Source organism: Mesoplodon bidens (genome assembly GCF_964165515.1).
Source record: "Mesoplodon bidens genome assembly, chromosome: 11".
Taxonomy (NCBI): Eukaryota; Metazoa; Chordata; class Mammalia; order Artiodactyla; family Ziphiidae; genus Mesoplodon; species Mesoplodon bidens.
Window position 1 is genome coordinate 88,472,381 of NC_138167.1, and position 13,861 is coordinate 88,486,241.

The window sequence follows — 13,861 nt, forward strand, 5'->3', positions numbered from 1 at the left end:
TAACTCTGATTAAATTTAGCTGTCAGCCTTGAAAGTTCTCTGAGCAGCTTTCAGACTCAGAAAGGGAAGAGGCATGCTAGCAGGTTCTCTGCAATCCCTTCCCTCCTACCCTCCTGCAAGCTCCTTTCCAAGCAGCTGGGCAAGGCTGGGGTCATTCAGAGAGCAGTCGTTTGTCAGGCTGGGAGGTGCCTGGTTGGAACGGCTTCTCCCACTCTGCGACCTGGCCCCGCCTGGGGAAGGTGGCGGGAGCTCCCAGCACTGCCTGCCACTTTTGCATCTTTCTAGTTTCGATTGCTTCCTTCAGTGTCTTGCTTCTCAGGTCAATCAATACAGCCTGTAGCTTCTTTGAGGTTTGTTTTGTTGTTTGTTTATTTCATTAAAACAATTTTTTTATTTGAAACTTTTTTCCACATTTTTTAAAAATTGAATGAAAGATTCTTGAGATTCTAGAGTGCTTTACAATTTTCAGAGGTTTCACACACATGATTTCATATAATCCCACCATGTTTATTACTGTTATTTGTTTTGGCTCTTTCAGTTTTTCCTTTCTTGCCAGACTGTCTTGTATTTTTCCTCTTCCTGTTGGGGCCCTCCTGGCCCCAGCCCTCGTGCTTTCACTGGACACCCAAGTCTGTTTCCCCTGATGAATGTCTTTTCCTGGGCTTTCCACCGCCTTCCTGCCATGAGGGTGAGGGCAGGAGGAGGGGACAGGAATGTGGATGCCATTGCATCCAGCCCTCTTCCCGGGTGAGGGCGGAAGCAGCCCGTCCTGGAGGGGTGCGGGGCATACACAGTTCCACAGGCCTCCTCCCACACCCCTTTTAATTTGTTCTCTTAACAATCTCAAGGGTCTCATTGCTGCAAATTGCATTTTGGGGTTTTCATCTCATGCTTTCTGTGTGCTCACCATGCAGAAAACTAAGCAGAACTACAGAACAACCTAAAAATTAGTCCTAGGAATCCTGGAAGTGGGTTATGGCCATTACAGACAGCACAGCCTTTCACTTCTCAGGGTCGTAAAAGGATATATAAGAAGGAGTTTTGTAATCAAGTCCATATGCTCCAGGCTTGATTACCAGGGCAGATCTTCCATGTTACACAATCCCCAACTGCTTTGATCTTTCCTGTCCTGGTCAGTATAGCCAGCTGGATAAATAACATTAGTCCAAGCATAGCTTCCCGGACAAATGGTAAAAATTGATAATGTCCTACATTTTCTAGAGGCACAGGTGCTTCAGATCAGTGGGGCTAATCTTGTGGAAACAACTAATGCTAAGCCTTTTTATAAGACAAAAAAGCTTTTGTGTTTACAGGTTCAGATTCGGGAGGTAAAATGAATTTTCTGGGAGGGAAAAATGTTCCCTTTAGAGCTAATGGATTGTTAACATTCAGTGTGGTTTATTGAGCTCTTAAAAAGAAGAAAAGAAAAACAACCAAAACAACAAAAGTCATAAAAACATGTACCATCACCATCAGCTTATTACAATAGTTAACTTTCTGCTTATGAGTTTTTCAATAATGACTCACCTGAAAGCTTGAGATAAATATATTATTATGAAACCTTATCATTCTCCAGGTTTGCTCTTATCAGAACAGATCCAGGTGGAAGTGGAGACTCCTACTGGAATATGGCTATTTCCAAAGGTTTAGAAGTGTTTCTTATGACTGAATAGATAGTCTCATAATTGGGTTTGTGAGTATAAGTTTGTCAAGATTCCACTTTATGTGGCATAGATATTCTCAGCTCAAACTCACAAAAGATATTCCTCTGTAAATTTATAGGCAAATACCAAAAGACTCATTCTAGCTTTTCTCCAGTTGGGAGACGCATTGTAGAAGAAAGTCTCATTCTGTTGGTGTGGGACTTTAAGCAGGTCCTTCGTCGTTGGGGGCCTCTGCTGCCCCGTGCCTAGACTAAGGTCTAGCCCTAATTATCTGTGCCCCTATTTAAAACAGTGATTAGGAAAGAGGGTTCCGCAGTCAAAGAGCCGTGGTTTTAAGTGCTGGCTTCATCCCTAAGTAGTTACATATTGCTGGGCAAGACAGTTAACCTTTTGGAGCCTTAATTTCCTCATCTGTAAAATGGCTGTAGTAATAGCACCTACCTGAAAAGGTTGGGGTAAAGATTAAGTGAGATAATTACATGAAACACTTAGCATAGGGCCTGACCTATTACAGGTGTTGGAGAAATGTTAACTTTCATTCATAGAGGCCACATTATTATAATAAATGGTTTATCTGTATGTGGTTTTCATCCTTTTCACTAAATTGATCCACTTTTTTTTCTTTCTTCTTTTAAATTGAAGTATAGCTGATTTACAAATGGTACTAGTTTCAGGTATACAGTAAAGTGATTCAGATACATATATATATATATATATATATATATATATATATATATATTCTTTTTTCAGATTCTTTTCCCTTATAGGTTATTACAAAATAGTGAATATAGTTGTTATACAGTAGGTCCTTGTTGGTGGTTATCTATTTTATATGTAGTACTGTGTCTATGTTAATCCCAAACTCCTATAAATTGATCAATTTTTATGGGGATGGATCAGGTAAATAGGACATGAAAGACCAAGACTCTTACTTTATAAATTCAGAGGTGCTGTTATTAATATTACATCAGTATTCCTGCTTCTAGTGTTTTTGATGCAAAACAATAATTAGGTGTGGGGGGTCCTCTTTGGATGGTTTCCAGTGACCATGTCTACAAGGAAGGCAAATGCCCCATTGGAAATGTGGTTCTCTTCCTGAATGATTTCTGAGCCAGGAAGAATCAGGTTTAAAAATAATAATTTTTGACAAATAATAGTAGCAGATTATAGAGGTATGTACTTTCTAGGCGTGTGTGCATGTCAGGGGAATGTTCTGTGTCCTAATCAAAATATTGTGGCTAATCCCAATCAAACCCACAGCAACAGGGCACTTTGTGGTGGATGACAAAGTTATAGGTGATGAGATAGGTGGAAGGGGAGGAATGAGGACTGTGGTGCTGACCAGGAAAGGGAAGGCCTGGGTGGTCCACTTAAGCTAGCTGGTCAATGATTTCCTGTTTTGATTTTCCTTGCCTGAAGTGTTTGGTGAACTAATTGCTACTTTACGCAAACAACCATTTCTAGCTGGGAGGTGAGGATGTTCGAATCCCCTTCTCCTACTGGTTAGACCCAAGGACTACCTATGAGCCAAGCAGATCTGAAATCCTCATGTTTGCTTCTGCCTCCCTCCATTGGAATAGAAGCTCCTTGAAGGCAAACACCTTGCCTGCCCAGTTTACCAGTGCCTGGTATAGGCTATATAGAGAATATATTCCGTATATATATATGGAATAGATCCTCGACAGATGCTTGTTGAATGAAAGAATACTCAGACGTTCTTTCTCATTAGGCTGCTGGAGTGGCGTCTGCAGCAAACACAAACAAGGGGAGGAGGAGGAGGGAGGGGGAGATGGAGAAGAGAAGAAAGAGGAGAAGAAAGAGAAGAAGAAGAAGAGGAAGGAGGAGAAGAAAGAGAAGAACAAGAAGAGGAAGGAGGAGAAGAAAGGGAAGAAGAGGAAGGAGGAGAAGAGGAAGAGAAGAAGAGGAAGGAGGAGAAGAAAGAGAAGAACAAGAAGAGGAAGGAGGAGAAGAGGAAGGAGATGGAGAAGAAAGAGAAGAAGAAGAAGAGGAAGGAGGAGAAGAGGAAGGAGAAGGAGAAGAAGAAGAAGAGGAAGGAGGAGAAGAAAGAGAAGAAGAAGAAGAGGAAGGCGGAGAAGAAAGAGAAGAAGAGGAAGGAGGAGAAGAAAGAGAAGAAGAAGAGGAAGGAGGAGAAGAGGAAGGAGATGGAGAAGTAGAGGAGGAAGGAGAGGAGGGGAAGGGAGAGGAAGAGGAGGAGAGGAAGGGGAGGAGGAGAAGTTTCAGCAGGTTGAAGAGGGCTCTGGTCAAGGTTTCAGGAAACTCCTCTTCTCTGCACCCCTTTCCCTGGCTCCCTCTTGCTCCCTAAACTCCATGGGGAGAAGGCTGGTCATTGCTGATTTAGGATACTTTTCAAACCAAAGCTGAAAATAACTTCAAAAGAATGTGACATCTTAGGGATACCAAATGCTATGACCAAGAGATACTGCTTATAGGAAAGTAAAATACAGCCTGTCTCTTTTTCAGTTGCTGTCGTGCAGAAACAGTGGTTCCGGTTGACTTTAAAATTGCTGCCTAAAGAAGGAATGAGGACCTTCTGGGAAATGTAGGCTCCTAATGGAGGGTTGTGGTTTGCAAAGGTTCCCACGCAGTGATTTTTCAAGTGCCTATTGACCTCACTGAAGTGGCTGCTTTTCCATCATAATCTGTTATATACTTACTGTGCAACTTTGGTTCTGCTTCTTACAAAACTGATTGAAACTTATCCACCTAGACCAGCATCACTGACCTTTTCCTAGCATCTGTGGGGCTTCTTAGAATTGCACTGACAGAACTAGAGAATCTGGTGATTTCAACCAAATTAACTCCCGGAAAATTAGTTCAAGGGATCCTTTTCCTTCCCAGGCTTGTGAGGGATGACGTAAAGCCAATGTTCGGGATTCGAATGGCTTGAGAAAACTTGAGTTTGGTGCCTTAGTAAATGTTTGACCCCAAGCGACTCTCCCCACCTCCCAAATTTTGACCTTTTGCATTGCATATTGAAGTCTGTGGCATCTGAGAAGCTATTTTAGTCTGGACTCTGTGATGGAAACAACAGAGGCAGAGTCTGGGTATCTTACGCAAACAAACGAATTTATTGGAAGGATACAGAGGAGCTCACAGAGCAGAAGGAGAAGCTGAGAATCCACTTTATAGAATTACAAGAGAAGCTCTAGGAATTCAGGCTATAGGAATAACACAATTCCCTTTGGCCATTACTACCAGGGTAAGTGACTTAGAACCAGTCTCAGTTTTTGGGTCACTTCTCTCTGCACTGAAATTCCAGGTCAAGAGCATCTGGTAGACCTAGTTTCAGTCATGTATGTGACCTCCCTTTGGCCAGGAGAGGGGAAGGCACCATGATGGAAAACCATTTCTCCTACGGGGGAAAAGTGGTTCTCTGAAGAAAAATCAAGGATCTCTCTCCTCAGGCTATTGTGGCACGTGGCTGCCCTATGGCAGGGGAGGAATGTGCAGTTCTAAAGGGAGAGGCGTGGTGTAGGTTATACTACTTTTAACTCACCATCCTCCAGTTCTAGCTCATATCTTCTCTCTCCTCCAAACCACGTGTTAGCACACCAGCCATCCCCCCACACCAGGACAGCATATACTCCTTCCCTCAGGAACAGTCTGGGACGTGTGAGCAGCTTAGAATTTTGGAGAAGGAGAAAAATGGGTAAAAGGAATGAGACTGGAGAGAGGAGGAGTGGGTATCATGCCCTCTTTCTGAGCTGTTGATTTCAGTTCTCCTCAGGTCAACCCATTTTTTATTTAATTTGAGAGAAACTCAGCATATTTCTACGGCAGTACCATCGAATCTGCTATCTGTGATTTTTTTTTAGGTGTGAAGAGAAAACAAAGATACAAAGATACAGGTGTGAAGAGAAAACAAAGACGTTTTTAAATTCTTTTTGCTAAAACTGACCTCTCTAAAAATTTTTTATTTTGTCAATTAATTATTACATGTGTAATTAATTGAAAGTATTCTTTTATTGATGAGATAGACAATAACAAAAAATTGAGGGTGCCAAAGAAGTGGGGAAGCTATTGGGCAGATCCAGCCATCCTCACCCCTGGCCACCCCAAGGTAGCTTGCTCATTTGACTCTCCAGTCCTTGAGGTATTCTGCTCTAGGGTTTCCATGTAAGTGACCTCTTAGGTGATACAACAAAAAAACCTACAATGCACCCAGGATTTCATCCCAGTGCATCCTGCAGTGGAGCAAAACAACACACACTGGAGAAGAAATCTCTTCCAGTGTTATGCCTGTGCAGGTTTTCATTTGGGGAATATCTAATTCTGTTGTTGTTTCAGAAAATATAAGGACTTGGGTCTCTCTTAAACCTATTTGTTACATCTTTTTAAACTTTGGTATGTTTTATATAGTTCAGCAAAAAGTTAATCATTGACTTTGATTCATGTTAGAGCAAATCAGTATGTTCATTCTGCTTTTCTCTCTTTTTTCCTTTCAGTTCAAATTACCACCTCTAGCACTACAAGCTTCCCCCATGCCTCTATCGCTGCAAGTCACCAACCCAGAATGGAGCTGATGTGTACCAGACACCTGTCATGTGACAAGCATTATGACAAGCATCATTTACACTTGTAGTATCTTCAGTGAACATATGTGTAACTCAAGATCCAGAGAGGTTAAAAAAAGTATCCAGGGTCACAAAGGGTCCAGGGTCAAAAAGTATCCAGGGTCATTGGTAAGTTCATATTGGAGCCTACATCTTTCTGATTTCAAAGCACATTTCATCCACTGTGTTATGTCAAATAAGGTAGTTAGCTAACAGCTCATCAAGAACTACTACACATTCCAGGAACAAATGCATGTTATGAGTTCCTAAGACCAAAATGATGCTAGAAGAGATGGATGAATGGAAGCAGAAAGAATCTTGTATCTGATATACAGTCTCTTGGTTCTCTTTCTTTCCCTCTGGGAGCACCCGGAGGGTGAGTGAGTGGACTGAGTACTACTGAGTTCAGTGTTGAGCAGCTTAGGTCAGGGAGAAGGATCACTGAAGGCTGGAGGGCCATACAGTCATTGTGGAATCTTATAGACTAGACAAAACAATGCTTTCATTTACATGGACATTGATTCATTTTCATACAATGAATATTTATTGTATGTATCTATGAGTGTCTATGAGAGGGCAGGAATACAAAGATGAATACGACATGGCTCTTCCTTCAAGGACTTCAGTGTGTATTGAGGAAGAGAGATAAGTTAACAAGCTGTCAGAGTGGAATAATATATATTTTCAGAGTACAGGGGAATAATATATATTTTCACTGTACTTAGATGCCCCTTCTATGACCAACATATCATGGGCACAAGCTGATTTTTGACCGCTTGTTATTCACTCCAATTTGAATTTCTTTTGAAGGATTACATCTCCCCCACTGGAAAACCTGGTGAGACTATTAAATCTAGGTGCCCTCAACCCTCTACTCACCAAAAAACAGCTACCTAACCCAAGCTGGAACACTGTTTACTTAGAATCAAAGTCTTGAAACGAGGATAGAAAGAAAAAAAATCCCCAGAAATGACAGAAGATCATTCATTCTGGGACAGGGCACTGACAACAATTTTGAAGGGTTCCTAGACCTATCCCATCCACTCCCTGCCAATTTCTATCAATTTAGTCATCTTCTGGTCCCCCTAGAGAGCTGACAGAAATCTTCCCAATAAAGTCCAATTGTTAAACAACAAAAGACAAGATCCCCTTGGTGAGATATGGGTTGTCTGAGGCAAGACTGAACGCAGGGGCACCAGTGAGGAGACTATTGTAGCAAATCCAGGTGAGAGATGGCGAGAGACTGAACTCAGTGACTGGAGAGCGAAAGAAGGAAAGATGGATTCCAGAATCAAAGGAGATCGAGCTGGCTGGACTTGGTGACTACCAGATGCAGAACGCCAGGAACATGAAGAGTCAGATAAAGAGTTTTTCAGTGCCATCCCGTAGGGCAGCTCCCCTCACCTCTCTCCTGTTGGTCTGACGGTATGTTCTGACATGGCCTTGGTTCTGGCAGCATTTTCTTACTTGCGAAGGCTGCCTTCTTCCCTCCTCCACTGTCCTAGCCCTGGGATGAACACATCACTTTCTTCCCAAAAGTCATCTCCATTATTTAGGAAACTTGGCAGGGACACCAAATTCCTCCTTTCGCCTTGTCTCCTAAGCCCCCCCGGGTATGTGTATGGTAGATTCTTGGAAATAGTCCTGGACAGCATGTCATACTCCAATGACACCAAGCACACCCTGATGATGACTGGGTGTCACACGGGTATTTACTACATTTGTGATCCCATGTACATCCTCACCTACGTGATCACAGCCCATGCAGTTCACACAACCTCACCCCTCCTTCTCTGTAGGGATTCCCAAGATGTCCTGTGTTATCAGCTCTGCTGCAGAGGAAAGGTGTTCAAGCAGTTGTGGTCATGTGGAAAGAATCCAGCAGTGCTGGGTGTGCAGAGGTGGATTTGGTGGACTGTGCTCTCTCCCCTCAAAAGGAGCACATAGGGCACAAGCAAACAGCAACCTCTGTGAGTCAGAGCCTGCTCTGCCCGCCTGTCCTTTGCACGAATCTTTTGAACCAATAGATACAGGAACACCCATAACTACAACCTCTTATCTGCAGGAAAATAAGCCAGTTAGGAAAGTTGTGTAAGACACTGAACAAACATCTACAGGAACCAAGGGCTCCACTCTCCCTGGAAAGCCCTTCAACCCTGGATTTTGGGGGCTCACTTTTTTTTTTTTTTTAAACCAGAATTTTTACCACTTTTTAAAAAAAATGTATTTATTTACTTATCTATGGCTGTGTTGGGTCTTCGTTTCTGTGCGAGGGCTTTCTCTAGTTGTGGCAAGTGGGGGCCACTCTTCATCACGGTGCGCAGGCCTCTCACTGTCGCGGCCTCTGTTGTTGCGGAGCACAGGCTCCAGACGCGCAGGCTCAGTAATTGTGGCTCACGGGCCCAGCTGCTCCGCGGCATGTGGGATCTTCCCAGACCAGGGCTCGAACCCGTGTCCCCTGCATTGGCAGGCAGATTCTCAACCACTGCGTCTGCAGGGAAGGCCCGGGGGCTCACTTTTGAGATGGAAAAGATGAATTGACAAGGGCTCTAGTTGGGTCTTTCTCTAGTTTCTCTTTTTGGAAGATTGAGCATCTTGGAACGTGAGTATCTTTAAAAAAATTTTTTTAGCAAGCGTATTAGTGGCACCTGGAATATCACATCATTTACTGGGGGCTCTTCTGAAAAATAAAAGCAAGATATTGGTGTGTTCTAGTGGCTTTTGGAACCTCAGCATTTTCAAAACCATGCTATTGAATAACTCCCCTCTTTAAGGCTGTCCAAGTAAACAATGTGCTACAGACTCTCAGACTGTGAAGGAAATCTTGACGGATGATAGAAGAAAAAGAAACAAAAATATCTCACACACACACAAAAAAATCTCAGTTACAATTGATGCTCCCACGCAATTTTCGCTGGGTGATTAGATTATTATATTTGTTACAGTTTGATCACCCGTATTTCATTTCAAATAAATTTTCTTCAGTTTCTTTGCCAACAAAGCACACTTGATAGAAATGCCTCAAAATCAAATTTATACTGCTATGCATTTCAGATTTAAGGAAACAACAATTAGGATATTTTCAATGAAGAAAAGAACTCCATTAAGCTGCCACAAATGTCAAAAGTTCCTGGCTATGCTAACACTTATGTAATTGTTCTGGAAACCCCACGCACCGGAACAGACCTACAACACAAGGCATGACTCACTGAATATTTCTATGCACATACCCTCTCTAAAATGCGCTCCAGTTGTTTGTGGGTTTTCTTTCCCCCAAAGGGGGAAAAAAAGACAAAATATGGTACATCAAATCCAAAAGTTCTTTCTGTAAGTTTTTGGAAAGTACCACCTCACATGAGAGCATTAGAAGATGCTGCTGTTCTCATTAATAAAGCAGCCAGATGGGTTAGCATTAAAACAGGTTGAAACTTTGAAATCCTTCCTGAAAGAAAAAACATCACATAGAGAACGTATGGGTTCTCAAGTTTCCAAATGGTCCTTATTTCTTCTCGTGACTTTATTCCCAAGTTTTTTTTTTTAAAGTTGTTGCTGCTAGCATATGACTAGTGTCCTAATCTGAGCAATGTTAAGGAAAATGACACACGCCATCAAAGGCCAATCAGGACAGACAGGCCTGGGCCTAAAACATCAAGGCTCATATATTCTGAGAGCTTTTATTGGATACCTTCTCTAAGTCCAAACGCTTGTGGGGAATTTACGAAAGCATATTGCATAACCTGTATCCCCCAAAGCATATGTTTGGTGCTACCTTCAATATCAAGGTAGTGCATTTTTCATTAGCAATAGTCAGAATGGTGTTTAGGAATTCAATCCGTGGTGAGCCAAACCAGGTTTGTTTATGTGAGGATCCTAGGGCGGTTCTCCCAGGTGGTTGAGACAGGTTATAGACGGGAATTCCTGTTTAGGCAGTGATGGGGCAGCTCAGCCACATGGCTGTCATCAGAGATTTTCAACAAAAGGTCATCAGTCTGTGTTCTACCTGCGAGGGCAAAGAGGAGGAATCTGGCAGGCAATAGCCATCCGTGGACCAAGCAGCCACAACTGGAAATGGAGCAGGACCTCAGAACAGAAGCCCGAGCCCAGCTGATTAGATATTGATTAGGTGAGCTATTTACACTTCCTCTAAGGGCAGGCTTGGGCTCAGCCCCTGGGGTAGGGCTGAGCTGCAGGTGGGCCTCCGTGGCCTCAGCCCAGGGTTGAGCCTGAACTCAGGGAAAGACGCCAGGCAGATGGCCAAGCACCACCCACACCAAAGTCCTTGTGGCTTCCAGCCCTGTTTGTTTTTGTTTGTTTGTTGGTTTGTTTTTTCCCACAACTTGATCCCTTTTTGCAAGCTGTTTTTGTTACCTGAAACTCCCAAGCCCAAACTCCTCGGTCTGCTCATCCTTCAGGATCCAGTTCAAAAAGCATCTCCTCTGGGCTTCCCTGCTGGCGCAGTGGTTGAGAATCTGCCTGCTAATGCAGGGGACACAGGTTTGAGCCCTGGTCTGGGAGGATCCCACATGCCGTGGAGCAACTGGGCCCGTGAGCCACAACTACTGGGCCTGCGCGTCTGGAGCCTGTGCTCCGCAACAAGAGAGGCCATGATAGTGAGTGGCCCCCGCTTCCCGCAACTGGAGAAAGCCCTCGCACAGAAACGAAGACCCAACAGAGCAAAAATAAATAAATTAATTAATGAACTCCTACCCCCAACATCTTCTATTAAAAAAAAAAAAAAAAAAAAAGCATCTCCTCTGCGAAGCCCTTCCTGAGTCCTGACACTGCACCTTGTCTCGTCCTGTTTTTCTTTACACGTCTCTCTCCCTGACTAGCCTTCGAATTTCTTGCCAAATGAGCTTTGGCATCTCCTGAGCCTAGCATAGCATCAGCATAACCTAAGATCTGAATACATATTTGATGATAAATAAATGAATGAGTCACTGAACGATTCAGTTCACTCAATGGAGTGAGCAAGTGTTTATTAAATGAAAATGGATCCATCAATAAACAAGTTAATGAATAAAGTCATTGTTAACAACTCCATATATTGACAAGGGACACAAAGTGATAACAGTAGCTAACATTTACGTACTGCTGACCGTCCTGGGCTCCTGGGCTTTAGTCCATCACATAGATTATCTTATTTCATCTTCACAACAACTCAAGAGGTGGGTGCTAGTATGACACCCATTTTATGGATGAGAAAAATGGAAGCATCATGCTAGAGTCTTTACGAAGTCAGTCTGATCTGGGAACTGTTGATTTTACTCAGCAAAGGCATCACTCCCTTCTCAGGCCTTTCACTTGCCACAGGGGATGTAGTGACTGTTGGGGGTGGAAGGAGAAGATGTCATCAGGCTCTCCTTGTCTCTCTACCTCCCTCTCTCTCCCCTCCCCGTGTCTTGCGTTAACAAGAAGAGTATGTCCCATGCAATTCTATTGCTGGGTCCCTTGTGATGCCTGCCCCTCCTCTCCTGATGGGCGAGGCTGTACGGGAAGAGGCTAGATTTGGTGCCTTTGAGTTCTTGACCTCGCTATCTTCAAGGTGGAGGTGTGACAGAAGATGATGTGAAATGATAAGACATTTCTCTCATCATCTGATATCTGTGTATCTACCTTCTTCTGAGGATCCCAGGAAGTACTTTACCTATATCCTCCTCCTCAGCCCTCACTCCAACCCCTTGAGGGAGGTGTCCTTATCCCCCAACACACAGGTGAGGCACCTGAGAGTCCCAGAGGTTTAGCAACTTGCCTAATGTCCCAGAAGCTGGTGGCAGAGCCAGGATTTGAACCAAGGCCCATCTGCCTCCAAGGGGTGCAATTTAATAACTATCTACAAAGCCCCTGCTTTTGGACGTGCTCATCAATATGCTGTCACTAAAACCCTTTGGTGTCGGGGACACGGTCGTAGTCACCTTCTCTGGCGATTGGTCAGGGTCTCCTTTAACGTGTGACTGTGGTGGCAGCTTTTCAGTCTGCTTATTAGAAAAAGTCACAAAGATGCCATTCGTCGGTGTAAAGTTAGAGACAGAAGCCGTGTATGACGGTGGGTAAGATGAACAGCATCTTCGGTTGGGAAATCCAGAATCCTTCCCCTGGCTTCCGCTGTTCTCTCCTCTTCTGCTCTTTAGCTACTCACACGCTCATAGTTTACATGCAGCCATTTTTGTTGACCTGTTCATGATGGATGGTGAGAGCCTGTTATGAAACGAGGCACCAGCAGAAGACAGCCCAGAGCCCACACCCACACTGTTTGCTTTGTGAAATTCCAGACTGTTTAATCTGCTCCACCTCATCCTAAGAACTCCAGGTTCCACTTTTCTTAATGACTTTCCCCTCCTTAAATACCTACACAGTTATTTTTAAGGAAGGAAAAAAAGAATAGATGAATCATTTGCAGGAAACGGAGGGGAGAGCTGTGTGTGGTTTGGAACGGCAGATGGGCGAGCGTGTGGGCATGTAGCTGTCTCTGTGGTTCCTTCCACCACACTCTGGAAACGAGTCCTTTGGAAGTAAGTGTACATTCATTTTAGGGTAAGGGCTGTGCCCGCTTTCAGGTACTAACATGTAATTCCACATCCGCTCAGATTCCTCTGAGACATAGAAACTCCAGGGAAAGTGGGAAACTCAGGCTAGGCTAAACTCCGATTGGACTGTTTCTCCTCTCTTTGAAGTTTTGACATTAAACCTTCTAAAGATAAGGTGATAAACTCCTTTCAATTAGTGGCAACAGAATTCCTCCTGCTGTCTTCTTTCTCCTGCAGGATAGGAAGTCAGTACATGAATATTCTTTCTGTGCCACAGTGCAAGCTCCCTAACCTCATAAGGGATTGGCAAATGTCTAGAGGGAAGCTGGAGGAGAGAGACTACATTCACATAGAAATCTGCATGAAGCAGGAAAACACAAGTTGTTCTTGGTGGGGCTTTTGATGGTGGCGGACGTGGAAAGGACATAAAGACACTACGATGTTGGGGACAAGTGGGACAAGTGCCCATGTGTTGGTCCCCAAAGTGAGCTTCTTGCTGTTTGTACGGAGATGACACCAACTATGGTCTTTTCACTTGGATAACTAAAAATAAGTTTCTAGAGTCCCGAAAATCCAAGAGAACATACATTTTTGAAAAGCTGACTTTTTTTCAGAAGGCTTCATGTAGGCCCTCCTGTTACTTCTATGTAAATTTCCAAATGTTATCTGGATGGCATACTAGGATAAGTAATTGTGGCTATTTTATTTTTAGATTATGAAACTCATTCCATCAACAGACTCTCTTCCACTGATTTTTTTCCCCCACTTCCATCACCACCATCTGCCCTCTCTCCCCTAGACCCACAGCACAGGACCCTGTTGTGAGCACACGAATGAATGTGCAGAGAGGTAAAGGCTTGTGATTTTTAGTGCACTAGGAGTTTTGGTCCAATATGTGTCTAGAAGTTGACATATGTTTCTTAACACAAATACACCACTTGGAACCAAAGAATTGTGGTTAAGAGCATTTTTTGTTAATGAACACTCCCTCAGAATCCACCTTAATAATAAAAGTCATCTGATGAAGACTGAGTAAACTCAGTCCAGAAATCCATCTGAATAATCATAAAAAATCTTTCAGCCATCATAAATCTTG

At 43.4% G+C, this 13,861-nt stretch overlaps 1 protein-coding gene across 5 annotated transcripts in view; it reads right to left on the minus strand.

Moving 5' to 3' along the window:
• LOC308625379 (uncharacterized protein) overlaps positions 1-13,861 on the minus strand; it is a 46,773-nt gene that overhangs the window by 16,644 nt on the left and 16,268 nt on the right. For 3 of the 5 annotated variants that reach the window (XR_014017090.1, XR_014017091.1, XM_081249495.1), the window contains one exon: positions 11,182-12,412. The exons of 1 other annotated variant lie outside the window; for it this stretch is intronic. Coding sequence is in view for 2 of the 4 variants with exons in the window: in XM_081249495.1 (XP_081105621.1) it covers positions 12,366-12,412 (47 nt within the window). In the remaining 2 variants the exon portion in view is untranslated. Of the gene's footprint in view, positions 1-11,181; positions 12,413-13,861 lie in introns of those variants that run through there. One more of the 5 variants, XM_081249494.1, reaches the window with a different exon arrangement.